Source organism: Hemicordylus capensis, chromosome 2, assembly GCF_027244095.1.
Source record: "Hemicordylus capensis ecotype Gifberg chromosome 2, rHemCap1.1.pri, whole genome shotgun sequence".
NCBI classification, from domain to species: Eukaryota; Metazoa; Chordata; class Lepidosauria; order Squamata; family Cordylidae; genus Hemicordylus; species Hemicordylus capensis.
The window spans coordinates 237,014,079-237,040,733 of record NC_069658.1 but is presented as its reverse complement, the minus strand read 5'-3'; the positions used below and the strand labels follow the sequence as shown (position 1 = coordinate 237,040,733).

General features: G+C 47.7%; 1 protein-coding gene and 1 pseudogene across 1 annotated transcript in view; both read right to left on the bottom strand.

The window, feature by feature from the left end:
- LOC128348191 (zinc finger protein 420-like) overlaps positions 1–15,365 on the bottom strand; it is a 64,453-nt gene extending 49,088 nt beyond the window's left edge. The window contains exon 1 of the mRNA XM_053303903.1: positions 15,236–15,365. Within this exon, the coding sequence (XP_053159878.1) occupies positions 15,236–15,259 (24 nt within the window). The 5' untranslated portion in view covers positions 15,260–15,365. The remainder of the gene's footprint in view (positions 1–15,235) is intronic.
- On the bottom strand, positions 77–15,350 carry LOC128348184 (zinc finger protein 501-like; annotated as a pseudogene).
- Positions 15,366–26,655: the final 11,290 nt, after the last annotated feature.

The window sequence follows — 26,655 nt, the reverse complement described above, 5'->3', positions numbered from 1 at the left end:
GACTGGGGCAGGAGGCTGAGAGAGAGGGGAGGGAGGGCAAGAGAGTGGGGTGGGAGGGAGGGGAAGAGAGGCAAGAGTGTGGGGCAGAAGGGAGGGAGGGAGAGTGGGGCAGGAGAGAGAAGGGAACAGCCAGCCCCAAAGAGCGAGCCCGTTAATATAACGGGTTTAATATTACTAGTATAGAATAAAAGCTTATGCTAGCTGGCCAGTTTTTACATTGATGTTGATGGTGTAATTATGAATCTTATTAGTCTTCATTTTCTAGAGTCCAATTAGTACACTATACTTTGCTTAATTTGCCTTCTAGTTTCTTCTCAAATTGTTCCTCCACCTCCTTTATTGAGTTCACAATCTCCTCTTTAATCAATGTGGTGACCTTAATCCAGATTCTTTGCCCCTTAACACAATCAACTCTTTCAAAAAGAGTTGAGTACCACAATCAGAACAGCCAGTAAGTATGAAACTACTAAGGATCGTAGCCTTAGACAGAAAAAAAATCTAAAATATTCTAGTCAAAATATGAAAAACCAGTATTCAAAAGCAGAAAGTTTGATGACAAGCAAATATTTACAGCGACTGAGGCAAAATATTCATTAAAAAAATATTCAAAATCCAGAACATACCAAGCAGTCAGAAAAACACACACAAATAATTGGTGTATTACCTCATGTTAAAGGATCATTAATACCATTGCTCATAAACATTAATCAAAATTGTAACAGAACACTCTGCCAATAATACTTAATCGGATCAAAGCTATTGCCTAATATCTTTATCCACAGTTATCCAAAAAGAAAAGAAAAGAAAAAAGAAAAGCAAGCAGAAGCACCGTGGTAAATTAGATGAGGAAATAAGATGAACCAGGTCTGTTAGGAAGGGAGAGCAAAAGAAAGGAAGAAAGGGAAGCAAGAGGGGGAGAGCGAGTGGAGGAGAGCGAAAGAGAGAAAAAGAAGGGAGGGGAAGAGAAAAAGAAGGAAGAGTGAGGGATGGGCCTGAGAGGAACAAGCGGTCATGGTGGCAGTGGCAGCAAGGAAGGGCCCAGTCAGCCACTGCTGCTGTTTGGGTCTACTGAGGCCACTGGCAGAGAGAGGGAGGCAGGCAGGGAAGCAAGGGATGGGCCCGGGCCTGTCAGCGGCCTGAGGAGAACAAGCGGCCATGGCAGTGGCGGCAGCAAGGAAGGGCTTGGTCAACCGCTGCAGCTTTTGTGGGGAGGAGCAGAAGTGGGGCAGGGGTGAGGGTGGGGATGCCTCTGGGGATAGGGGGCTGCAGCTTGGCCAATAGGTGCCAGCAATGCTGAAGCCATGAGGGGTGAAGGAGATGGAGTAAAGGGTTGGAGGAGTAAGCGAGAGGGGTGAGGGGGGATGGTGTAAAAGGATGGAGGAGGAGGTACAGGAGTGCAGCTCAGGTGAGGGTGGAAATCTCTGAGGTGAGGGGGGCTGTGTCGGGGGGGAGGGGAGCAATCAAGTACTAGCGCGTTTAATTGTTTTTAATGATTTCTGGTTTTAATTGTAAACCGCCCTGAGCCATTTCGGAAGGGCGGTATAAAAATAGAATGAATGAATGAATGAATGAATAAATAAATAAATAAATAAATAAATAAATGCGGGCAGATGCTCTGCGCGGGTTAAGCTAGTTTATCTGGTTTCTCTCCTGTGTGCGTTCTTTGATGCATAGTAAGCAATACATTCTCGCTGAAGCTCTTTCCACACTCCACTCATGTATATGGGTTCTCTCCTGTGTGGGTTCTTTGATGCCTTGAAAGCTTTCCCTTGTTGCTGAAGCTCTCTCCACACACCAAGCATGTATATAGTTTCTCTCCTATGTGGGTTCTTTGATGACTATAGTAAGCTTTCGCTTCTTGCAGAAGCCCTCTCCACACACCAAGCATTTACATAAGAACATAAGAACAGCCCTGCTGGATCAGGCCCAAGGCCCATCTAGTCCAGCATCCTGTTTCGCACAGTGGCCCACCAGATGCCATTGGGAGCCTACAGTCAGGAGTTGAGGGCATGCCCTCTCACCTGCCATTACTGCCCTGCAACTGGTACTCAGAGGCACCCTGCCCTTGAGGCAGGAGGTGGCCTACAGCCCTCCGACTAGTAGCCATTGATAGACCTCTGCTCCATGAAGTCATCCAAACCCCTCTTAAAGCCATCCAGGTTGCTGGCTGTCACCACATCCTGAGGCAGAGCGTTCCACAAGTGGATCACGCGTTGTGTGAAAAAGTTCTTCCGTTTGTTGGTCCTAGACCTTCTGGCAATCAATTTCATGGAGTGACCCCTGGTTCTAGTGTTGTGTGAGAGGGAAAAGAATCTCTCTCTCTCCACTTTCTCCACACCATGCATGATTTTATAGACCTCTATCATGTCTCCCCGCAGTCGTCTTTTTTCTAAACTAAAAAGCCCCAGGTGTTGTAGTCTTGCCTCATAGGAAAGGTGCTCTAGTCCCCTGATCATCTTGGTTGCCCTTTTCTGTACCTTCTCCAGTTCAACAATGTCCTTTTTAAGATGTGGTGACCAGAATTGTATGCAGTACTCCAAGTGTGGTCGCACCATAGTTTTGTATAAGGGCATTATAATGTTAGCCGTTTTATTTTCAATCCCCTTCCTAATGATCCCTAGCATGGAATTTGCCTTTTTCACAGCTGCTGCACATTGAGTCGACACTTTCAACGAGCTGTCAACCACAACCCCAAGATCCCTCTCCTGGTCCGTCACCGACAGCTCGGATCCCATCAGCATATACTTGAAGTTGGGGTTTTTCGTCCCAATGTGCATCACTTTACACTTGCTAACATTGAACTGCATTTGCCATTTTGTCGCCCACTTCCCCAGTTTGGAGAGATCCTTTTGGAGCTGCTCACAATCCATTTGGGAGTTCACTACCTGGAAGAGTCCACTCTCATTTATATGGTTTCTCTCCTGTGTGGGTTTCTTTGATGCCTAGTAAGTTTTCCATTCTCACTGAAGCTCTTTCCACACTCCAAGCATTTATATGGTTTCTCTCCTGTGTGGGTTCTTAGATGCCTAGTAAGCGTAGCATTCTCACTGAAGCTCTTTCCACACTCCAAGCATTTATATGGTTTCTCTCCTGTGTGGGTTTGTTGATGCACAGTAAGATTTCCCTGCTGCCTGAAGCTCTTTCCACATTCCAAACATTTATATGGTTTCTCTCCTGTGTGGGTTCTTTGATGCACAGTAAGATTTCCATTCTGCCTGAAGCTCTTTCCACACTCCAAGCATTTATATGGCTTCTCTCCTGTGTGGGTTTTTTGATGCACAGTAAGACTTCCATTCTGCCTGAAGCTCTTTCCACACTCCAAGCATTTATATGGTTTCTCTCCTGTGTGGGTTCGTTGATGCACTGTAAGATTTTCATTCTTGCTGAAGCTCTTTCCACACTCCAAGCATTTATATGGTTTCTCTCCTGTGTGGGTTCTTTGATGCATGTGGGTTCTTTGATGCATAGTAAGCATTCCACTCTCACTGAAGCTCTTTCCACACTCCAAGCATTTATATGGTTTCTCTCCTGTGTGGGTTCCTTGATGCACAGTAAGCTTTCCATTCTGCCTGAAGCTCTTTCCACACTCCAAACATTTATATGGTTTCTCTCCTGTGTGGGTTTGTTGATGCACTGTAAGATTTTCATTCTTGCTGAAGCTCTTTCCACACTCCAAGCATTTATATGGTTTCTCTCCTGTGTGGGTTCTATGATGTAAAGTAAGACCTCCCTTCTGGCTGAAGCTCCTTCCACACTCCAAGCATTTATATGGTTTCTCTCCTGTGTGGGTTCTTTGATGCATGTGGGTTCTTTGATGCATAGTAAGCATTCCACTCTCACTGAAGCTCTTTCCACACTCCAAGCATTAATATGGTTTCTCTCCTGTGTGGGTTTGTTGATGCACAGTAAGATTTCCCTGCTGCCTGAAGCTCTTTCCACATTCCAAACATTTATATGGTTTCTCTCCTGTGTGGGTTCGTTGATGCACAGTAAGATTTCCACTCTCGCTGAAGCTCTTTCCACACTCTAAACATTTATATGGTTTCTCTCCTGTGTGGGTTCGTTGATGCACTGTAAGATTTCCATTCTCGCTGAAGCTCTTTCCACACTCTAAACATTTATATGGTTTGTCTCCTGTGTGGGTTCTTTGATGCACAGTAAGCTTTCCTTTATTTCTGAAGCTCTTTCCACACTCCAAGCATGTATATGACTTCTCTTCTGTGTGCATTTTCCACTGAAGTTTGTGGTTCATGTTTAGTTCAGAATTGAAGCTTTTCCTTCTCAGAGGTCTCAGGTTTCCTGCTGTTTCTTTCTGCATTGTTTTCTGCATTTTTATGGACCTCACCATGCTGAGAAGCAGATGATCCACTCCTGTTCTTCCATTTTGCTTCAGTTTTTCTTTTCTGTTGTTTCCTCTTTTTCCATTTGGCACCTCCCAACAATCCTCCCCTGGGTTTTAACTCGTTCTTCCTCTCCCAACTGTCACCTGCTGGGATGAAGCGAGATAACTGGTCAGAACCTGGGATAGGGGAGGAACTTTTAGGAGAGTGTATGACTGGTGCCTTACCTCATATGTCCCTACCCATACCTTAAGATCTTCTTTGGAGGCCCTCCTCTGGGTGCCCCTGCCAAACCAGGTGAGGCTGGTGGCTACCAGGAAGAGGGCCTTTTTGGTGGTTGCACCCTGTTTACGGAAAAGCCTCCCTAGTGAGGTTCGCCTGGCTTCATCACTTTCTTCTTTTAGATGTCAGGTAAAGACCTTTTTGTTCACCCAGGCCTTTTTTATTTGGTTTTTAAATTTGGGTTTTTCAGACTCGATCTGATTTTAAACTAATTTTTAAATGTGTCTTTAAGCTGCTTTGTATTGTATTTTCTTTTCATCTTTTCTTTGGTCTGTTATGATTTAATGTGTTACATGTTTTTATTGTATGCTTTAATCCTCTGTTATGAGCCTCTCAGAAAACAATTTGTTGTGGGGCAGCATTTATTTATTTATTTATTTATTTATTATTATTATTATTATTATTATTATTATTATTATTATTATTAATAAAATGTTGGAAATGCAAACAAGAGGTTGGCAGCCTTTTCCATATTTGGTGGCTATGCAACTACATTAAACGCTATTGGACTCATTCAGAAAAGAATGGAAAATATACTGCAAATAGAACTGGCCTTAGACCCTATTTTATTTTTACAGTCCTACATGAAAAATTTATTCATGGGGGTGTAACGAATTAGTCAGCCAAAAGCTTGCTGCTGCCAGGATGTGCTGTGTAACATGCTTAGTTGTTCCTAATGTTAATGAATAGAAATAGAAATTATATTGCTCTGCAATAATGTGAAACCAACTGCCATGGTGAGAGATAAAGGACAACATTGGAAATGTAACAGATTTATTGAACGTTGTTGTTGTTTTATTGTATACTAGCTTAACTTGTGCAGAGCATCTGCATGCTAGTACTTGATTGCTCCCCTCACCCCGTGCCACAGCCCCCCTCACCTCAGAGATCTCTCCACCCTCACCTGAGCCACACTCCTGCTCCTCTTAGACCTCCCCACCCTCACCCGAGACCCACTCCTGTTCCTTCCCACAGCAGCAAGAGCAGCAGCAGCAGCAGCGGCTGACCAGACCTTCCTCACTGTGGCTGCCGCCATGGATGCTCATTCCTCCGTTCCTTGCCTGCCTGCCTCTCTCTCTACCAATGGTAGCCCCAGGGGCGTAGCAAGGTTGGAGGGGGCCCAGAGACAAGATTTTGAAATGGGCCCCCCTCACTGAAGCTCAGCTCATGAAATAAAGAAATCTTAAATGAGGCTGAATAGTGGTATAGTGGTAACAAAAAGCATAGTTATATATATCCTATATATAACCTATGTGCCACAATAGAACATCATCCTAAATTATTTTTTTAAAGGTTTTGTAAATTGTGGATGATGCAAGTCATTTAATGGTCCTAGAGAAAGACCTGCTGTTCTGGTAGCTCCAGGTCTTCACACTCACATCAGTTTCGGAGGATGAATACAACTGAAGGAAGCCCGGGAGGGTGAGCGGCTGGGGGAGTCAGTCATGTGACTTGCCTCTGGAGGGCCCCCAAGGCAGTGGTCCCCCAGACAACTGTCTCCCCTTGCCCTATTATAGTTACGCCCCTGGGTAGCCCCAAACAGCAGCAGTGGTTGACTGGGCCCTTCCTTGCTGCCAATAGGTGCCACCATGGCTGCTCGTTCCCCTCAGGCCACTGACAGGCTTGGGCCTGTCCCTCGCCCTTCCTTTTTTCTCTCTTCTCCCTTCATTTTCTCTCTTTCTCTCTCCTCCACTCACTCTCCCCCTCTTTCTTCCCCTCCCTTCTTTCTTTCTTTCTCTCTCTCTCCCCCTTCCTGAATTAACAGATCTTGTTTATCCTCATCTAATTCACACAATGGCAGCCTCCTTCTCCTGAAGGAGCTCTTTCCTCCCTCACGGCCCCTCTTTTCACAGACCCCTGCCCGCTATCCTTTTATATATATATATTGATTCCTCTCCTCTACAATCAAGAACATCTTCCAACCAGTAACAGTTGCATTCCAACTGTCCTTAACCATCACAGGCTCCTCCTCCCTATCTGCATATGGAATCTCCACTGCCTAATTACCATGGTGCTACTGCTCACGAACTCTCACGAGAGCTGCGACGCACAGGATTAGCCATGGGTATGACTTAGAACATTATATATACAGATGGCAGAACAAGGCACATTCTTCTTGTGATCTTAATGATATATTTGAATTATTATAATCTATATATCTACTGTATGTATTCATGCCTTTTTATGTGTATTTATTTGGCTTTGGATTTCAATTGTAAATAATGTTATATTCTTTTTTCTATACTTTTAATTTTTGCAAAAATTTACAAAATGAATTACAAAGCAATCAGATAAAACAGCTGAGGAACAAACATCTCAGGAACATGACTTCACTTAATTCATTTAGAATATTAGTAAAAATGAGTATAAAATAAAAATCATTTTCAACTTGTCAGATCCTGAATATACAATTTTTTGGGCATCAATAATATTTTAAAAGGCTAACCCACATTCTACAAAGAAACAAATAATTAGGATGAGCAGAGGCTTCCATCCGGGAAGAGAGTTTTTACTGTACCAGTAACTCCCAAGTTTTACGAAACCAACATTTAATTTTTGGAAATGTCCTGCTTTTCCATTCCTTAGCAATGAAAGGTTTTGCTGCCAAAATGAAAGCATAATCATTTCCCTGCATGAAACAGACAATGGTGGCTCCTCAAAGGCATTTAGCAAAATTCTTTCAGTGTTTCACAGCAATACCACAGCTGTAATTTCCATAACATACTGAATTAATCTATGCCAAAATTATTTATGACAAATTATAATTTAATGTTAAAATAGTATTTTACAACAAAGCTTATAATTAATTCATAATTTAATGGTATATTATTCCAGATGTACATCTCTTATATATTTTATATTGGGGTTCCCAACCTGTGGTCTTCCTGATTACAAATCCCATCATTCCCAGGCACAATAAATTATAGCTGAGGATGATGGGAGTTGTAGTTCAACATCTGGAGGAACCTGAATTAATTGAAATGTTGATATGTCAATATAATACAAATTGAAAAAGAGAAAAAAGGAGCCTCAGATCAATTATCAACTCCCAGCTGCATGTTCTCTTGATGAAAGAATAACAAAGCCAGACCGCTCTGCATTACTGAGACGTCAATGGATGTGGCAGGCCAAGTTCTAGTTGTGTCCATCCAGATCTTCAAGCCAGCAGCAACCCAGGCAAAATGCGTGGGTGAGTAGGGGGGGGTCACAATCAGAATTTCATCTTGTTCATTGGGTACCTGTGATGGCTCAGACTTCTGACTCAGAAAAGTCGGAGCAGGAGGATTTGCCTACTAGGGCTCAGAGGCACAGCAACAGGAGTTGGCAGGGAGACCAGACTCTGGGGCTGAGGATTCGGAACAGCTGCCAGACATTATTTCTGAGGAGGAGGAGGCTGGGATTTCACTTGTCTTGAGAAGACGTCTCAAGAGGCAAGCTCAGTGGGAGTCACGCAGGTGCAGGAGAAAACAAGAGAGGAATCAGAAGTGCTGACTCAGGGAAGCCTGATTGGCAGCTGGTTCTCTTGAGCCATATATATTTAGCAGTCTGTCAATTGCTCAGATGCTGTTAGCAACGTCACTGGCCACAGTCCATGTGCTATTTTGAATTCCTAACTTTTCCGAGTTCCAGTTTGCTCTTGTTTATGCTTTCCTGCTTTGTTCCGTTAATTCCTTGTTCTGGTGTCCTCACTCTTTTCATTCTTCACTCTGTGTTTTCTTTTCAGTTATTACTCAGTTATTGTTAGAGGGGGGTACCTAGTTCAGTTCAGGGGGACTTAATTCATTTACTATTTTCTTTGTGAGCCTTTTATTTTCCTTCGTGTAGTTTCGCTGCTACTTTCTGTGTTAACTCACAGGGGGAGTGCTGAAGGGGTTGTGAATCCTGTTGGGTGAGCCGAGCTAACAGGTTTACGACAGTACCCCACTGGGAAATTCCTCAGTTTGCAATGTCTGTACTTCATGTTTGCATACCTTGAACACCTGGTGCCTAATAATCTTGACAGTGGTAGCCACAGGGTGGTGATGGTCCCCTAGGCTAGTTATCTTGGGGGATTTCAACACTGACTCTGTGGCCCTCTTCTCTAGTGTGACTCTGGATTTCATGGCCTCTATGGGTAGGCCCCAACTTACAGCACACAGATGTTTTAAAAATCTGTGTCAAGAAAGCAAAGCAGCCAAGCTAGTGAGGCGGTTCCCATAATCAGTGGGAGCTGCCTGGGGAGGGTTAGCAGGCTAAGCCCGCGGCCGCCCACACAACTGTGTGTGGCTGCCCACACGGCCACCCACACGACTTCCGGCTCCGTTATGGAACCGGCGAGGGCTGGGAGGATCAGGGGTCAAGTAGCCCCCGGAAGCTCCAGCATGCCCTGCATGAGTGCGCAGGGCATGCTAGAGAGACCCCCGAGCTGGGACGCTGCTTTTCAGCCTCCCGGTCAGGGGTCTACTCGTGAGTTGCTGTGGCAAGAACCCATGCCGCAGCAACACACAATCGAAAAGCCCAGGTTAGCGGAGCGCTCGCTCCGCTAACCTGGGCTTAGGGGAAGGTTTTTTAAGCGGGTGACCCACTTTCGTGAGACCGGGCTTGGCTGCGAGCCCGGAGGTTCTCACACATATGCAAAATCAGGCTAGGCTCCCTAGCCCGATTTTGCATGACCGTGAGAATAGCCTCAGTGTCAAGTCTCCTCACGAGTAACTGACAGTGGAGGCTGGGAAGAGGAGGAGGAAACCGGAAGGCACTGGAGGAAGTCCTCACCCCTCCCACTGCCTGCAGAATAAAAGAAAGGAAGTTCTATCTGGAAGAGATGGGTGGAGACTAAGACATAGAGCTATGTCAGGATGAGTGCTTCCTGCAGGAGAATGTTCTAGAACAGAGGTTCTCAAACTTGGGTCCTCAGATGTTAATGGACTTCAGCTCCCATAATCCCCAACCCAAGGCCACTGAGGCTGAGGATTATGGGAGTTGAAGTCCATTAACATCTGAGGACCCAAGTTTGAGAACCTCTGTTCTAGAAGAAGCTTCTGCAGCCTTGCTGCAAGACAGAGCAGGTAGCCTTAAGCAAGAACAACTGATAAAGAGTTGAGCTTATTTGACTCTAGGCAAGTATCACAGATTTGTAATGCCTAGAGTATAGGGCCGGTGACGAGACCTACAGTTGGGCATTCCCTTTGGGATCTCCTATCTCCCCGGCCCCTTCAATCACATGGAACTCACTTTTATGTGCACACAGGATTGCACACAGTTTGGATGATTAATTTTCACTGACTTCAGCTGGAATCTAAGCTGCCTTGCGGATAGCACAATCCTATAAATGTTTACTTGGAAGTAAGCCCCAATGTGTTAGCAGAACTTCCTCCCAGGAAAGTGTACATAGGGCCGTGGCTTGAATGTTGTGGCCATCACAGTATACGGAGGCAATGACTTCCAGAGGCAATTCATGCATTATAAAGTACCATCTCCTTTTGGTTTATTTAGCATTTGCTGCTTATCACTTTCAGTGGATGACTCTCACTTCTTTCATGTTAAGGTGAGTCTTTTTTCATTTCGCTAGCTGGAGAGGAGGTTTTGCCACTCAGAAGAATTTGATAAATTTGGGGGAGAGAACAGCAGAGAGGGAGTATTGGAGGCTGTGGGCAAGGGAATGGAGATAAAAGTTTATGATGAAATGGAGAGATCTCCAGAGTGTGCAAGCATAGAAGGTCTGTATGCTTGCAGAGGTGGAGGAAATAAATAAAAGGAATGAGCAGGAACAGATGAAGAGAGAGAGAGAGAGGAAAAGCATGTCTTTGTAAGGAAGGAGATGCTGAAGCAGAATGCAAAGAGTGAGAGAGAGATAGAGAGCATGAATGGAATGGGGGACTTTTTGACCCCCAATCCTTTTTTCTTTTCTGCCTTACCTGCATTCCTTCCTCTTTCCATTTATTCTCCTCCTCCCACTTTCCCTTGTTCTTTGCCTATTCCTTTCCTCTCAAATATTATTTCCCCTTCCTCCTCTTTCCTCTCTCCTTCCCCCCTGTTCTCCCTCCTGCTTCCACCTTACTGCAACTGACATGCTGGGGACGGACGATGTGGGGGTGGGCAGCTCAGTCAGTGAAAAGGACATGGGGCGGGCAGTTTGTGGGGGAATATTACTGAACGTTTTCAAGGACTTGTGGACTCCTTTTAAAAGGCTTATAAAAAGTCACAGACTTGGGAGTGGGAAGGAAGGAAGGAATTGAAGGGATCGTCACAATACAGCCTGAAGAGCAACTTGCGCCAAAAAAGTGTGACCTTCCATGCCACCAGGGAAGTACTTTGTGCTAGCATGCTGCCTGTCCTAAGCATGTGTGAGGACCAGGAGGAGGAGTGAGAAACACTCTTCCCCTCTAGCCAACATGCTTCTGTGCCGAGGCAAGTCATGTGTGCATGGCCAGCTTGGCAGTAGGCAGGGAGCATCAAGCTCCGCCAGGAGGGAGAGAGTGGTCCTGCCCCTCCCAGTCCACTCCAGCCACCAACAGACTGGGGTGCCAAGCGCTCACGCTCCCCTTCTCGTCTGGATTTCTAGTCACTCTAGCTGGTGCTTTCCATCATGCACGGACTTGCAGGAGAGAGAGAGAGCTTTGCTGCCGAGCCAGGAGAGTACAGGCAGGAGAGTACAGGACAGTGGCAGAAGTAGCTCCCTCCACCACCTGATGCTGAATTGCTATTGGTCACAGACACTTGACTCCTCGAGTCAGCAGTGGGGCGGCAGGCACGCAGCGGATGGCACACTCCAAAGAGAGCTTTGTGGCAGCGCTGGTAGCCCAGCAGTGGGCAGACAGGCAGGTGAGAAGGGTGAGTCGGCAGCATGGCCCATGTGACCCAGGCTGCCAGCGCCCCTCCCGACTTCATGCCCTAAGCGCCTGCTTGATCCCCTTAGGGGTTAGGCCGGCCCTGCTCCCTGGAAGCAGGTAACCTTCTGAGCCTCCAAGAGCTTTCTCCCTTCACACTTATTATTATGGTATAAATGTCCCATTTCCAATTCAGCAGGTCTGCTTGTCTTCTTTGATAGGGGCTGGAAACACTTGCTGAAATCAAACCAACCTCAAGTATGCTCTCATGTTAAGAAAGCGAGACTGAATTTTTTATTTAAACATGTCCTTTTTTAGAAACGGATCTGCACTGGTATTCACATTATAGGGTGCTAACAACTTTATTTTATTTTATTTAACATATTGTTATACCGCCCAAAACCTACGTCTCTGGGCAGTTTACAACAAGATAAAAACAAAAGTAAAACATTAGTTAAACACAAACAAGAAATTTAAAACACAATTTAAATTTTTTAAAACAATATTCTAAAAATAACATTAAAACAATCAAAAGAACATCAGTTAAAAGCCTGAGTGAACAGATGCGTCTTTAAAGATTTTTAAAAAGTTGTCAGAGATGGGGAGGCTCTTATTTCACTAGAGAGCGCATTCCAAAGCCTCGGGGCAGCAACAGAGAAGGCCCGTCCCTGATTAGCCACCAGACGGGCCAGTGGCAAATACAGACAGACCTCTCCTGATTATCTCAATGGGCGGTGGGGTTCATGACGAAGAAGACATTCTCTTAAATACCCAGGGCCCAAGCTGTTTAGGGCTTTATAGGTTATAACCAACACCTTGTATTTTGCCCGGAAACATATTGGCAGCCAGTGTAACTCTTTCAATCTCTTGCTCTTTGGTATCTCAGATTAAAGAATGTTACAATGATGTTATTGTTATTTCAGATCATGCTCCTGTTAAGTAAGTTGTGGCATTGGAAGACAGGTGTAATACTTCATTTAGGTATAGGAATACTTCCTTGCTGAATGAAAAGTATATTGTGGAACAGCTAGCGAAAGAGATGGAAGAATATTTTCAGCTTAATAGGGGTCCTACAGGTATTTCTTCATTATCACTAGTATGGGATGCTTTTGAATGTTTTATACAGGGCCATATTATAGAGCAGAGTTTCTCAACCGCCAGTCCGCAGACCGGTGCCGGTCCGCGACGAGTTGAGTGCCGGTCCGTGCCTCCTCCTGCCACCGGCAGCTTTCCCTCCCTGCCCCCGCTCTGCAGTGCTTGCTCTCCCTGCCGGGCTCCCTCCCTCCCCATCATTTTTGCCCACCGGCTTTTCTGCCAGGGCTCAGAGCTGCTGCGTGGCTGAGGAAGTGGCTGAGGGGTATGTGTGAGCCTTCTACCCACCCACCACCCACCTCGGCAGCAGCGGCTGAGGAAATGGCTGTGGGGTGTGTGTGAGCCTTCTACCCACCCACTCCCCACCTCAGCAGTGGCGGCAGCTGCTGCTGATACAAGAGCGTGGCCTGCTGTCTGGCCCGGCGTCACTTCCTAACTGCAACGTGCGCTTGCGCAGTTAATAGACTTAACTGCGCAGGCGTACCTCGCAGTTAGGAAGCGACGCCGGGCCAGACAGCAGGCCACGGCATCGCTCTTGTATCAGCAGCAGCTGTCGCCGCTGCCGGGGTGGGGGGTGAGTGGGTAGAAGGCTCACACACACCCCACAGCCATTTCCTCAGCCGCTGCCGGGATGGGGGGTGGGTGGGTAGAAGGCTCACACACACCCCACAGCCATTTCCTCAGCCGCTGCTGGGATGGGGGGTGGGTGGGTAGAAGGCTCACACATACCCCACAGCCATTTCCTCAGCCACGCAGCAGCGCTGAGCCCTGGCAGAAAAGCCGGTGGGCAAAAATGATGGGGAGGGAGGGAGCCCGGCGGGGAGAGCAAGCGCTGCAGAGCGGGGGCAGGGAGGGAAAGCTGCCGGTGGCAGGAGGAGGCACGGACTGGCACTCAACTCACAGCGCCCCTCTTGTATCAGCCGCTGCCGCCAGCGGGGGGTGGGTAGAAGGCTCACTCACCCCCACAGCCATCCCCTCTGTCGTGCAGCAGCGCGAGCCCTGGCAGAAGAGGCGGGCGGGCAAATAGCAAAATTGCTGGGGAGGGAGAGAGACTCCGACAGAATTTCCAAAAGGTTGCTGGAAGTCATGTTCCACTGTTGCCTTTGAATGGTAAGTGATAAACTAAGGTTGATTTGCAATGCAATTCAACGTTTGGCAGACAACTGGAGCCAGGGCACTGTTACACTAATGGTCTTACTAAGGGAATGAGGGTGTGACACAGCAAATAACATACAAAGACACGCGTGGCAAAGATATAATCCAAAGGTATTTTCAGTCCTGATAGCTTAAGATACAAAGAGATCCTTCTTCTTCATAAACTCCCCACTTGAGTCCTTAAGATGCTTTTTGCCTTCTAAGTCTGGGAACACGTCTGTCTGCCTTTAATATGTGCACAATAAAAGCCTTGCTGGATCCAGTCAAGGTCTAACATTCTGCTTCCCATAGTGGACGACCTGATTTGGGTTTTATGCATGTATCTCCTCCCACCCATCCGCCAAGTGCAGGGTGGCATTTGGTAGCTCTGGAGCTACTGGAAGCTCCCAGGCTTGTCAATCTTTTTGGCTGGCTGATTCTCTTTGGGTGCTCCAGGTTGTTTTTCTCTCCCCTTAATTTATCTCCAGTTTCTTCCCCCACAAAATAACCTCTCTTGCTCCCTTCCTATCCTGCAACAAAATTCTCCAGGCATTCAGGGGTTTTGATGACCGGGGAAGAATGGGGAATGGACGGGAGCGGAAGGGAGCGGGGGAAGCAGCGGGGAGAGAAAGCATTTTATTTAAAGAACAATGCATTTTATTGCTATGTTTTTTGTACAGATTTTATTGTATTTATTTTATAAGAATTTTTTATTCAATTAATTTATTTTAATTTAAATTAATCTTGGCCTGCCAGAACTTCAAAAGTTTAATTTTAATTAAATTCATTTTAATTAATTTCACTTTGATTTAATTAATTGATTGATATTAAGTGTTACTTTAATAATCAGCACCCTAAAAATTTACCTTGGCCCCCATGAGGCAAGTCATGGTCAGTTTTGGCCATGTATAGTACTAATAGATAAACTTGAAACCCCTTTACTAACTGCTGGTCTGGGAAACTGTACACGAAGAATGTAGCAGTCCTTGAAACTCCGCACAAAAAATTTAGCGGTCCTTGACTCCAAAAAGGTTGAGAAACACTGTTATAGAGTATGCATCCTATTAAAAATTTACAAAAAGCTAGGTTAGAGTCTTTTAAAAAAAGAAAGCCAAGGCGATATTAACTTTGTATGCCACACACCATTCTAAGGAGTTGTATAAGGTTTGCTGGTCATCAAAAGAAGGAAGTTTGGGTTGGTGTACAAATAAAATAGAATATGAACTTAATAAAGCACATGCATTGGAGATTTAATTTCTGTGAAATGGTACTAGACTGAAAAATTTATTTCAATGTGTTAATTGCATTTCTCTCCCACCCCACACAACAACCCTATAGGTTATGTTAAGCTGAGAGAGATTCTTGGTCCAGAGCCACCCAATGAGCTTCATCGCTGAGGGGCATTGAGACACAGATCTTCCAGCTTCTAGTTGGACACGGGCAAGCAGACCACTCTGGCCCTCTGGCCCATAAGTAGATCAAACCCCATGCCTTCCCAATATTGATGCCATGCTGTCGCCATCAGAGTGAACCAGTCTGATCCCTCTGATGCTTTTTAAGGAAAAAAAGGAAGAGTCTTACCCAGAGAGGCCACATTCCAGCCATTCTCTTCCATGACTTCCCTGTGCAGAGTCTTTTGGCCGCAATCCAGCAGAGCCCACTCCTCCTCTTTGAAATGCACGGCCACGTCCTCAAAGGTCACCTGGCCCTGAAAGAGATGAAGGAGGAAACATTTCCTCCGTTGAAGATCACATAATGCTACTTTTTATTCGAAGAACCAGTCAGAAGAGCAGTTCAGGTAAGGTGGGGTGGGGTGAGAAGGAAAGGGGATGTTCCCCAGAAGAACCACTCATTATATTTACAAACCACTTTCCAACAAGTGGTTGAGATAGCAAAAAAAGGGGGGGAAGGGGGGAAACTGTGTCCTGTCTTAAAGTGGTTCCGATTCTTGCAAAAAATACAGTGGAGACTGCAGCTGGGGTGATGGGAGTTGTAAACAACAATCCCTGCTATGCTGGCGGAGACACCAGCAGCAGCCCATTGCGAAAGATGCTATCTTGTGAGGGAAAGGCACACTTGCTCTCTCCTGCTAAATAATCCAGAGCCAGCCCTTCCAGAGGCACCTCTTCGTCTAGTGAGCCAGATTCAAGCCATTTTGAGTGCCCTTCACAGCCTTCCTAGCTGGCAGTTTTGACAGAAGCCAAAGGAGAGCAAGCTTCTTCCAAGCCCAGAGGGCTGCCCAAGGAAGAGAGTGTCTCTGCCCATCCTCTTTCCCCAACCATCCCTTCCCTACCTGGTCTGGTTGTCCTGAAGCGCCTTCCACTACACCCGAAGGAAGAGGTGGCTGAGAATGCAGAGGCAGTGTCACGCCAGCATCTGAATAGGTGAAAAGTGATGGAAAGATGGAGGTGAATGAAAGAGAGAAAATATATAAAAGAAAATCTGAAACAAACATTTACTTCTTCTTCTTTTAATTAAGAACGTAAGAACAGCCCTGCCGGATCAGGCCCAAGGCCCATCTAGTCCAGCATCCAGTTTCACACAGTGGCCCACCAGATGCCACTGGAGGCCTGCAGGGCCTGCCCTCTCTCCAGCTGTTACTCCCCTACAACTGGTACTCAGAGGCATCCTGCCTCTTAGCCTGGAGGTGACCTATAGCCATCAGGACTAGTAGCCGCTGATCATTTCTCCATGGTGGCTTTCTGCAGAATTTTAAATACAAATCTGGACACAATCTCCACAATTGTCATAACTCAATATATCTTTAAATTGTGGGAGAGGCTGGAGAAGAGGCCTGAAGGGGAGGTGTTGGGGACATTTCCCCCCTGGATGATTTTTCCAAAGTAAAAGTGGGAGATTCCAGCTGGGTTGCAGAGTTTCCCCCTGTAGACAAGGCAGGCGAATATTGAAAGTGACAAATAAACTAGAGACTGGTGGGTGGCAGGTTCCTACCCCTGCAGACCAAGTCCTTCAATCTGGGGGTGGGCAGTCCTACAGTGAATGGAACATCCTTGCCACTTGTAGGAACAAGTTGCCTTCTACTGAGACAGACAATTGGTCCATCTAGCTTAGTATTGCCCACTAATTGGCAGCAACTTTCCAAGTTTTCAGGCAGGAGTCCTTCTCCATCCTACCCATATGTAACTCCTGAAACAAAAAGTTTTTTAAACCTAATGAGAGGCTGGAGAGGAGAATCTTCTTCAAACCGGAGCAGGGATATTTGAGGAAGAACAGGAAGGCACCCACTCCATTCTACCTTACCCAGCAAGGTGGCACCTCTGCCCCACTCCTGAAAGATCCCCCTGGACAACAGCCTCTGCCCAGCATCCGGTGGGTCCTTCTCTGCCTTGTGGAAATCGGGGACAGCTTCTGACAACAGTCCTTGCATCTGAAACGGACAGAAGAGGAGGTTCCAGACAGGGGACAGGAAGAGAAGGATTAGAAATGGAATAGGGCAGGGAAGACCCACAGGAAAATTGGAAGCCTCCGTATACAGAATCAGACCCTTAGTCCATCTAGTTCAGTGCACTAACTGGCAGCATCTCTCCAAGGTTTCAAATCAGGAGTCTTTCCCAGACCTTCCTTCTGCACACAGATTCTCTTCCACTGAGCTATGGCCAGGGGCAGATTAAGCTCTTTGCCACCCCAGCAACAAAATGATCCCTCCTAAAGGAGGCCCTAAACAGGACGATCACTCTCATTAGGGAGGTAGGCGGGCTTGGGAAAGGCTCCATCACCGCCCTCTCCGCTTCATTGGCTATCGCTGCCTGCCTGCTCTCTCTGCCGCCCATGGCCCCTTTCTATCCTGCACAGCAGGCACCCACCACTGTGCCATCATAAGTTTAAAAAAAAAAAACAACCCACACATAAATGTATATATTTCTTTTTAAAATGCCGCTGGGGGGATATTCGCCGCTGTCGGCACCCGTTTCCACTGTCTCTCCGGTAATCCGCCTATGGCTATGGCCCCATCCCCAGGAAAAGCTGCCATATACAGAGTCGGGCCCTTCAACTATTTAGCTCAGTATCGTCTATGCTAAATGGCAGCAGCTCTCCAAGGTTTCTGGCAGGAGCCCTTGCCAGCCCTACCGGAAGTTTTCCGAGACAGCAGGCTCTGCTGTGGGTTTACTGAGAGTTCGGGGCATTTTTATTTTATTTTTATTTAGCATATTTGTATACCGCCCCAAACGCAAGTCTCTGGGCGATTCACAACAACTCTGATGCAAAAAGTAGATTTTAAAAAAACTGGACAGACATCGAGCTAGGCTCCAATATGCAAGGAAAAACCCGAATGACGTATGGAGTTCTGTCCGGTATATTGCATGCACTTTGGGGTAAATCTGGCCAATATGTGAACACACACACACCCTCCCAAAGTAAAGGTAACATCTGGGGAAGCTCCTGGAGATGCCCGGGGGTGAACCCAGGACCGTCTACCTGCAAGCAGATGCTCTTCTAATGAGCTATGGCCCCATCGCCTAGAAAAGGCCCCACACTAAAGAACAGGGTGGGGTGGGCAGGTCATCTCCTTGAGTGATTTCCAAATTGCTTTCTTGGGCAATATCTGGCTGATCTTAGGATCAACTGCCTCCTATTCTCAGTTCTTTGCAACTCCCAGGATGAAATGCTCTCTCACCTGCTGCTCTTCTTGCTTGTTCTCCTAGGCTTGGCTCAGGAGGAAACCTTCTGCCAGGGCCGTCTTTTGCTTGCTCTGAACTTCTGCATGCACTGAAAAAAATGTCTTTGGCTTTACTCCCAGGAGGATCAACTTACTCTCTGGAATGTCAAGCGTCTTGTGATCACACAACGTATAACTGAACCATGAGCCTAGGGAGATCAGAGTTCAGATGATTTTTGCACAAAACTTGGCAAGTGATAGAACTTATGAGGACAGTGTCCCACACACTTCCAGCCCCTTAAAATTACCAGGATGAAATGCTCTCTCACCTGCTGCTCTTCCTGCTGCTTCTCCTCTGCCTGGCTCAAGAGGAAACCTTCTGCCAGGGCCACTGCCTGGGAACTGGTCTCCGCTCCGCATTCTCTCACCCAGCTCTCCATTTCTGAGGGCAGGATGGTCAGGAACTGCTCCAGGATCACCAGGTCCAGCATCTGAGCTTTCGTGTGTGTCTCTGGCTTCAGCCACTGACGGCAAAGGTGGTGGAGTTGGCTGCAAACTTCTCGGGGCCCCTCGGAATCCTGGTAGCCGAACTCCCTGAAGCGTTTGCACCGTGCATCTGAGCTGCTGGTGTCCTCTTCCTGGATCTTCTGCCCTGTCCTTTCCCAGAATTCCCCAGTGCTCCCAGCCTGGATGGCCTCAGGGCCTTTTCCTGCTTTATAGCCAGCCATGTCTCCCTTTTCCATCTTTAATCTGCTCTAAAGCAGCCTCCAACAGAGTCCCTTCCAAGGAATGGAGGTCTGTGCCCACCTTCGAAATTCCACCTTGTGGATCTTCTCACTGGAGGAAAAGGAGACAAATGCTAGGAATCAAAGAGAAACTAGAAATAACGTGTGTGAAAGGTGTGGGTGGGTTTCTCTTATTTATTTATTTATTCATTCATTCAACATATTTGTATGCCGCCCAAAACATATGTCTCTGGGCGGTTTACAGCAAAGTAAAAACAGAAAATGTAAAACATTAGTTAAAACAAAAAGTTAAAACATTCCAACAATTTAAAAAAATTTAAAATAATATTTTAAAACTGTATTAAAACTACTAAAACAATACTTAATTAAAAGCCATCCCCGCGAGCAGCCACCAGATGAGCAGGTGGCAACTGCAGATAGATCTCTCCTGATGATCTCAATGGGTGGTGGGGTTCAAAGCGAAGAAGACATTGAGGCTATTCGCACGATGGGAGAAAATCGATTTCGCCCCATCGTGTGAACTACCGGGCCACGCCGCGGTTACTCACAAGGAGACCCCCGGGAGGAGGGGCGAAAAGCTGCCTCTCAGCTCCGGGGGTCTTGCCAGCATGCCCTGAGCGCTCGTGCAGAGCTTCCGGGGGCCAATCGGCCCCTGCTCCCCCCAGCCCCCGCTTGTTCCATCACGGAGCCGGCAGTCGTGTGGGCGGCCAATCGGGCCGCCCAGGGCTCCCTCCCTGCTTGTGTGCAGGGAGAGCAGGCTTAGCCCTATCTCCCTTCTAAACCGGGCCTCACTAATCATGAGACCTGGTTCATTCTCTTAAATACCCAGGGCCCAAGCTGTTTAGGGTCTTTCCTTGAGGGCCACAGAACACCTTTCCCCCTTTATTCTCCCTTTGGCTTTCCCTTGAGCCTCCGCCTACCACCACTGTATTTGCTTCACCTTTCTACTTCTACAACACCTACTTCTCCTTTATCTCTCCCTTTGAGGAGTTTTCTGCATGCAGGAAGCCCCATCTCCAATCCCTGCCCTTTGTACACACCGCCCGTCGCTACTACCGATTGGATGGTTTAGTGAGGTCCTCGGATCGGCCCCGCCGGGGTCGGACACGGCCCTGGCGGAGCGCCGAGAAGATGGTCAAACTTGCCTATCTAGAGGAAGTAAAAGTCGCAACAAGGTTTCCGTAGGTGAACCTGCGGAAGGATCATTTTTTGGAAAGGAGAGCTGGTCTTGTGGTAGCAAGCATGACTTGTCCCCATAGCTAAGCAGGGTCTGCCCTGGTTGCATATGAATGGGAGACTAGAAGTGTGAGCACTGCAAGATATTCCCCTCAGGGGATGAAGCCACTCTGGGAAGAGCAGAAGGTTTCAAGTTCCCTCCCTGGCTGCTCCAAGATAGGGCTGAGAGAGATTCCTGCCTGCAACCTTGGAGAAGCCGCTGCCAGTCTGTGAAGACAATACTGAGCTAGATAGACCAATGGTCTGACTCAGTATATGGCAGCTTCCTATGTTCCTATGTTCCCTGGCAGTGACCAGAAAAAGAGACCCCTGCCTGGAGAGCTGTTGCCAGTCAGTGCGGACAATACTGAGCTAGGTGGACCAATGGTCTGACTCAGCAGGCGGCTTCAGAGATGCACTTTCACTGCCCTGATCACCTGAGAGCAAACCAGAAGAACTGAAATGGAACTGAAGAGATCCAAGGAAGCTCTCGGCTTTGCTGAGCAGAGGGAGGAAACTCCTTCATCTGAGAAATCTGGGATGGGTGAACAGCACACAGCATCCTTCCATGGGGTGAAAGGGGCAGGGGGAGAGCCTAGTGCTCCTTGCAACCTAGCCCCACACCCCCATGAGCAGCTGCTTTATGAGCTGCTCTGCCCTTTGTCTCTCCCTCCCTCCTGCCTAGATCTCCCACCACCAGGGGCGTAGCAAGGTTGGAGTGGGCCCAGAGACAAGATTTTAACACCCCCACCCCCACTGAAGCTCAGCTCGTGAAGTAACATAGTTTAGTTTAGTAACATAGCATAGTTTCTATCTATCTATCCACCCACCCACCCACGCATCCATCCTATGTGCCACAATAGAATATCATCCTAAATTATTTTTAAAAGGTTTGGTAAATTGTGGACGCTGCAAGTCATTTAATGGTACTAGAGAAAGACATGCTGTTCTGGTAGCTCCAGGTCTTCACACTCACATCAATTTCAGAGGATGAATACAACTGAAGGAAGCCCGGGGCGGTTGCGTGGCTGGGGGAGTCAGTCATGTGACTTGCCTTTGGGGGCCCCCCCCCAAGGCAGTGGGCCCCCAGACAACTGTCTCCCCTTGCCGTATTATAGTTATGCCCCTGCCCATCACCCACCCCCATCATTACCCACCTGGTATTGCCCCCCCCTCCCATGTTCCCAACTCTGCCCGGCCCCCAGACCCCTCTCCCTCCATGCAGTAGCGCCTCCCCAGATTCCCCCGAGGCGGGAGGAGACCAGGCTCCCTGTCCATGCACAGTAAAGGGGCTTTGAAGCTTCAGCTCCTTCTTCAGGGTGAAGGAGGCTCCCTGGAGGCGCTCCGTAGAAGCAGAAACACCAGCACGCTTTACTCTTTCACGATCGACCACTCGCTCCACCCCGAGGAAATGGACCGGGCGGGCAGCCTAGGGGCATTTGCTCTGCAACAGATCCTCTCCCGCCTTCCACAATTCCCCTCCTCTCCGAGAAAAAAACAAACACCCATCATAGAGTAGGAAGACAGAGTGTCTGTCCCACCCCCTTTATGTTGCCTCTTACTTGCAAAGTGTTAGTCCAGCCTGAGCTGGAAGTGATCGTTTGCGTCTCTTGTCTTTTTCTACCTCTCAGGTCTTTCTTATTATTCCCCTCTAGAAAGGGAGGAGCAGGAGCTAGTTTGCTGAGTTTAGGCAGTGAAGAGTTAAAGGGGCAAAAGTTGAGGGGTGAGTGGAAAAGGGGATCAATTAAGTTTATGGGTGGTAGATACAGGACTAACCTCTTTACAAAAAAAAATCTGTTTAACTCAGGGAACTCATTGCCACTAGATATTCACAGAAAGTGTGTGCATATGCCCCTAATCAGCCCCTAGACACCATCCCTCCAGTGGTGGTTGCTGGTGGCAACTCTATGTTTCCTTTTAGACTGGTCTGTGAGCCCTTTTGGGACAAGGCTCTTGTTTATTCATCACTTCCTTTTCTCTGTAAGTTGCTCTCAGAGCTTTTGTTGAAAGGGACTATATATATATTCACACTGACTGAAGTAGTATTATAGTTAACGTCGGGGTACTCCCTGCCACCACATGTGTTGATAGATAATGGCTTCGATACCACTGAATACCAGTTTCAGGAAGCACAGGTAAAAAACAGGTGCCTTCACTTCCTACCGGTGGACTTCCCAGGGCATTTGATTGGCCACTTCAGGGAACTGGCTCCAGATTGGTCCAGCTGAGTTCTTTTTATGTTGTGCTTACATTATCCTCTTGCAGGCCCCACTGAGTCTATTGGCGTAGTACTACCCAACACTTTTACCCAGCCGATTACCAAGTTAAGAGGAAACGCCATTGGAGTCTGTGCCTGCATCTCACACAATCACTTCCCCCTCCTCCAACTGAGTTTTTAACAGAGAAGGAACATAGGAAGCTGCCATATACTGAGTCAGACCGTAGGTCCATCGAGCTCAGTATTGTCTACACAAACTGGCAGCAGCTTTCTCAAGGTTGCAGGCAGGAATATCTCTCAGCCCTATCATGGACATGCCAGGGAGGGATCTTGGAACCTTCAGCTTTTCCATTCCCTAAGGGGAATATCTTACAGTGCTCACACATCTGTGAGCTAAGGGGCCCCGTTAGGGAATTAAATGATCTAACACCCAAACTGGGCCACGCGACCCCATCCAGGAGTTAGATGGCCTAACCCTAACCATAGCCCTTTAAGGCAGGGGAGAGCTGCTCCTGGCCACGCTGTGACCAGTGCTGGCCTGGATCTAACTCCCAAACAGGGCCACACAGCCTCATTCAGGAGCCAGACCACGCCCCTCCACATCTGATGTCAGATGCAGGGGCGTGGCTAACCCCCCATGTCTGACGTCAGATGTAGGGGGTGGGGCTAGTGGGGCCGCTGCTACAGCAGCCGGTGGCTCAGCTACTGCTCTCACTGCTTTATCCCTCCAATCTTTTCATTTTACAATGCTCTCCAGCCCTGGCAGGGTAGTACTTTTATTCAGTTTTCTATGCTACCCATCATCATATATTCTCAGGACAGTTTATGTAATAAGATCAAGGAACTACACACACACACACACACACACCAGACGTAGTGCACTAAAACCAAACAACTAAAAAACCCATAGAAAACACACCCCAAACAACAAACGATAATGACCCAGTTTATTAACTTGACATGTTTAACTCTAGCAATTTGTTTGGACCTGTTTACTGACTATAGAAAAGGATATTATTCCTGCCAGAGAATGTGGAACACAGGGAATATGAATGCAGGGAAGGCAAGGGGTAGCAGGATGGGACCCATTTGCAGAGATGGACAGGGAAAGACACTAATGGATTATTATGGGGATCTCTTAGAACCAGGTATGGGATACCCAGAAACAGCCACAGAAGGGGATATTTTTATGTTAGGGGTTCCCTTATTAGCGTGATTAGGAGCTGGAGAAGCTGATATGAAGCCAAAAGTGCAGCAAGCGGAAATGAACAGCGTGTTGATCCAGCAAAAGTCCAGGCTTCTTTTATATACACCAGGCCTGCCCAGTCCAGTTGGGGGAGAGTATACAAAAATGCTAAAATAAATAAATGAATAAACAAATAAATGAATTTCGTAACACTCCCTGCCCAGGAACATATGGTGAAGGGTGGTGTAGAAAACTAAAAAATAAATAAATCCAACTTTGCGATTGGGGATGATTGTGAAATATAAAGATTGGCCTTAAAAAACTATGGGTTTTTTTAAATATAAAGATTTAAAAACTATGGTTTTTTAAGGCCAATCTTTATATTTCACAATCATCTCCAATTGCAAAGTTGGATTTTTTTAGTTTTCTACACCACCCTTGTTTATTTCTTTATTTATTTTAGCATATTCTCCCTCAACTCATGCCTCTAGCAATAGCAATAGCAATAACACTTACATTTATATACTGCTCTGTAGCTGGAAGCTCTCTAAGTGGTTTACAATGATTTTAGCATATTGCCTCCAACATTCTGGGTACTCATTTTATTGACCTCGGAAGGATGGAAGGCTGAGTCAACCTTGAGCCCTTGGTCAGGATCGAACTTGTAACCTTCTGGTTACAGGGCAGCAGTTTTACCACTGCACTACCAGGGGCTCTAGGCAGTTTATAACAAAAATAACCAATTAAAACAATTAAAACAAGTTCACAACTTTACAAATCTAGGTGAGAGCTTGGGTGAAAGATTTTAAGAGTCTTTAAAAAGCATTTTAAGAGTCTTTCCTTTTTAAAGTGAGTTGCCTGCCGTGGTAAGGAGAGCATGTGGGCACTCCCCATCTGTGTTGCTCACCTCTTTTCCTCTTCTCACTGTGGCAGGATCTTAGGTCAGGGGATGCCACTCCTTCTTTTTGCCATGGTGGCTAGGATGCAGAGCAAGTGGGAAAGTGACAGGGTTGGGGAGCGCCCACTCAGTCTGTTGCACACCTGCTCACACCTGCCCAACAGAATGCACTCAAACACACAGGCGAAGGGTATGCAAGGTGCTATCATCGTGCGGGATACCCCCAACCAGTCATCTCCCTGGAAAAACTGGAAACTAGCAAACCACCAGGGCCGGATGGCATCCATCCAAGAGTCCTCAAAGAACTTGAATGTGAAATTGCCGACCTCCTTGCTAAAATATATAACTTATCCCTGCAATCAGGCTCTGTACTGGAGGACTGGAAAACAGCAAATGAAATGTAACACCAATTTTTAAAAAGGGATCCAGGGGCGACCTGGGAAATTACAAACAGGCCCTGCTGGGAGAGAACCAGCATGGCTTCCGCAAAGGTAAATCTTGCCTCACCAAACTTTTGGAGTTCTTTGAGACTGTCAACAAGTGTGTGGATAAAGGTGATCCAGTTGACATAGTATACCCGGACTTCCAAAAAGCTTTTGACAAAGTTCCTCATCAGAGGCGTAACTAGGGAAAACGGCGCCTAGGGCAAGCACTGAAGTTGCGCCCCCCCGCCCCCCCAATCTGCCACGGGTGGGTGGGTGAGCAGTCCAGGGGTCCTCCTTCCACCCCGGCAATGGCGTTGGCGGCAGCATGCTATGGGGCGGGCAGCCGCAGGTGGGGTGGGTGAGCAGCCCAGGCGTCCTCCTTCCACCCCGGTGGTGGTGGCGGCGGCGGCGGCCGGCCTGGAGGATGTACTGGAGCGACACCGAGGCCTGCCGTCCGACCCGGCGTCACTTCTCAACTGCGCTGCGCGCCTGCGCAGTTCAATCTATTAACTGCGCAGGCGCATGGCGCAGTTGAGAAGCAACGCCGGGCCGGACAGCAGGCCTCGGCGTCGCTCCAGTACATCCTCTGGGCTGGCCGCCGCCGTCACTGCCACCGCCGCTGCTGCCGGGGTGGAAGGAGGACCCCTGGGCTACTCACCCACCCCACCCGCGGCTGCCCGCCCCATAGCATGCCGCCGCGGTGGAAGGAGGACCCCTGGGCTGCTCACCCACCCCACCCACGGCTGCCCACCCCATAGCATGCCGCCGCCACTGCCGTCACCGCCGGGGTGGAAGGAGGACCCCTGGCCTGCTCACCCACCCCACCCGCGGCTGCCCGATTCTTGTAATAATATTAATTAAAAAATTTAAAACACACACACACACCTGATCCTCCTGTCCTATGATCCTGATCCTATGGTGTGTGAGTGGTGGGCAGGGACGGAGGACTCATGAGATCATCTTGTCATCATGCCCTGCAATGCCGCAGGCAGGCAGTCGCAGAGAGAGGAACACCCAGCTCAGCCGCGGCCGGAGCCAGGTGGGGTGGGGTGGGGGGCGCCACTCTGGCGCCGCACTGGTGCGGCTGCCTGCCTGGTTAATTGAAATCTAATGAAAAATAAATAGGGTGGGGTGGGCCAGCCAGAAAGACAGAGTCAAGAGCTCGCGGCGGGGGAGGGGGCGCTGCCACATCGGTGTGGCTGCAGCTGCCTGATTGGAAAAAAACCACCATTGAGTTGGGTGGGGGCGGGGGGGTCATGGCGCCTGGGTGCGCCCCTTCCCGAAGTGGAGCCCAGGGCACGTGCCCTGCCTGCCCTACCCCTGGTTACGCCCCTGTTCTTCATCAAAGACTCCTGAGAAAACTTAGCAGTTATGGGATAAGGGGACAAGTACATGTGTGGCTTGCTAACTGGTTGAAAGACAGGAACTAGAGGGTAGGGATAAATGGAGAGTTTTCACAATGGAGGGAAGTAAGAAGTGGGGTCCCCCAGGGATCTGTACTGGGACCAGTGCTTTTTAATGTATTCATAAATGATCTAGAAGCAGGGGTAAGCAGCGATGTGGCCAAATTTGCAGATGATACCAAACTCTTCCGGGTAGTGAAATCCCAAACGGACTGTGAGCAGCTCCAAAAGGATCTCTCCAAACTGGGGGAGTGGGCGACAAAGTGGCAAATGCAGTTCAATGTTAGCAAGT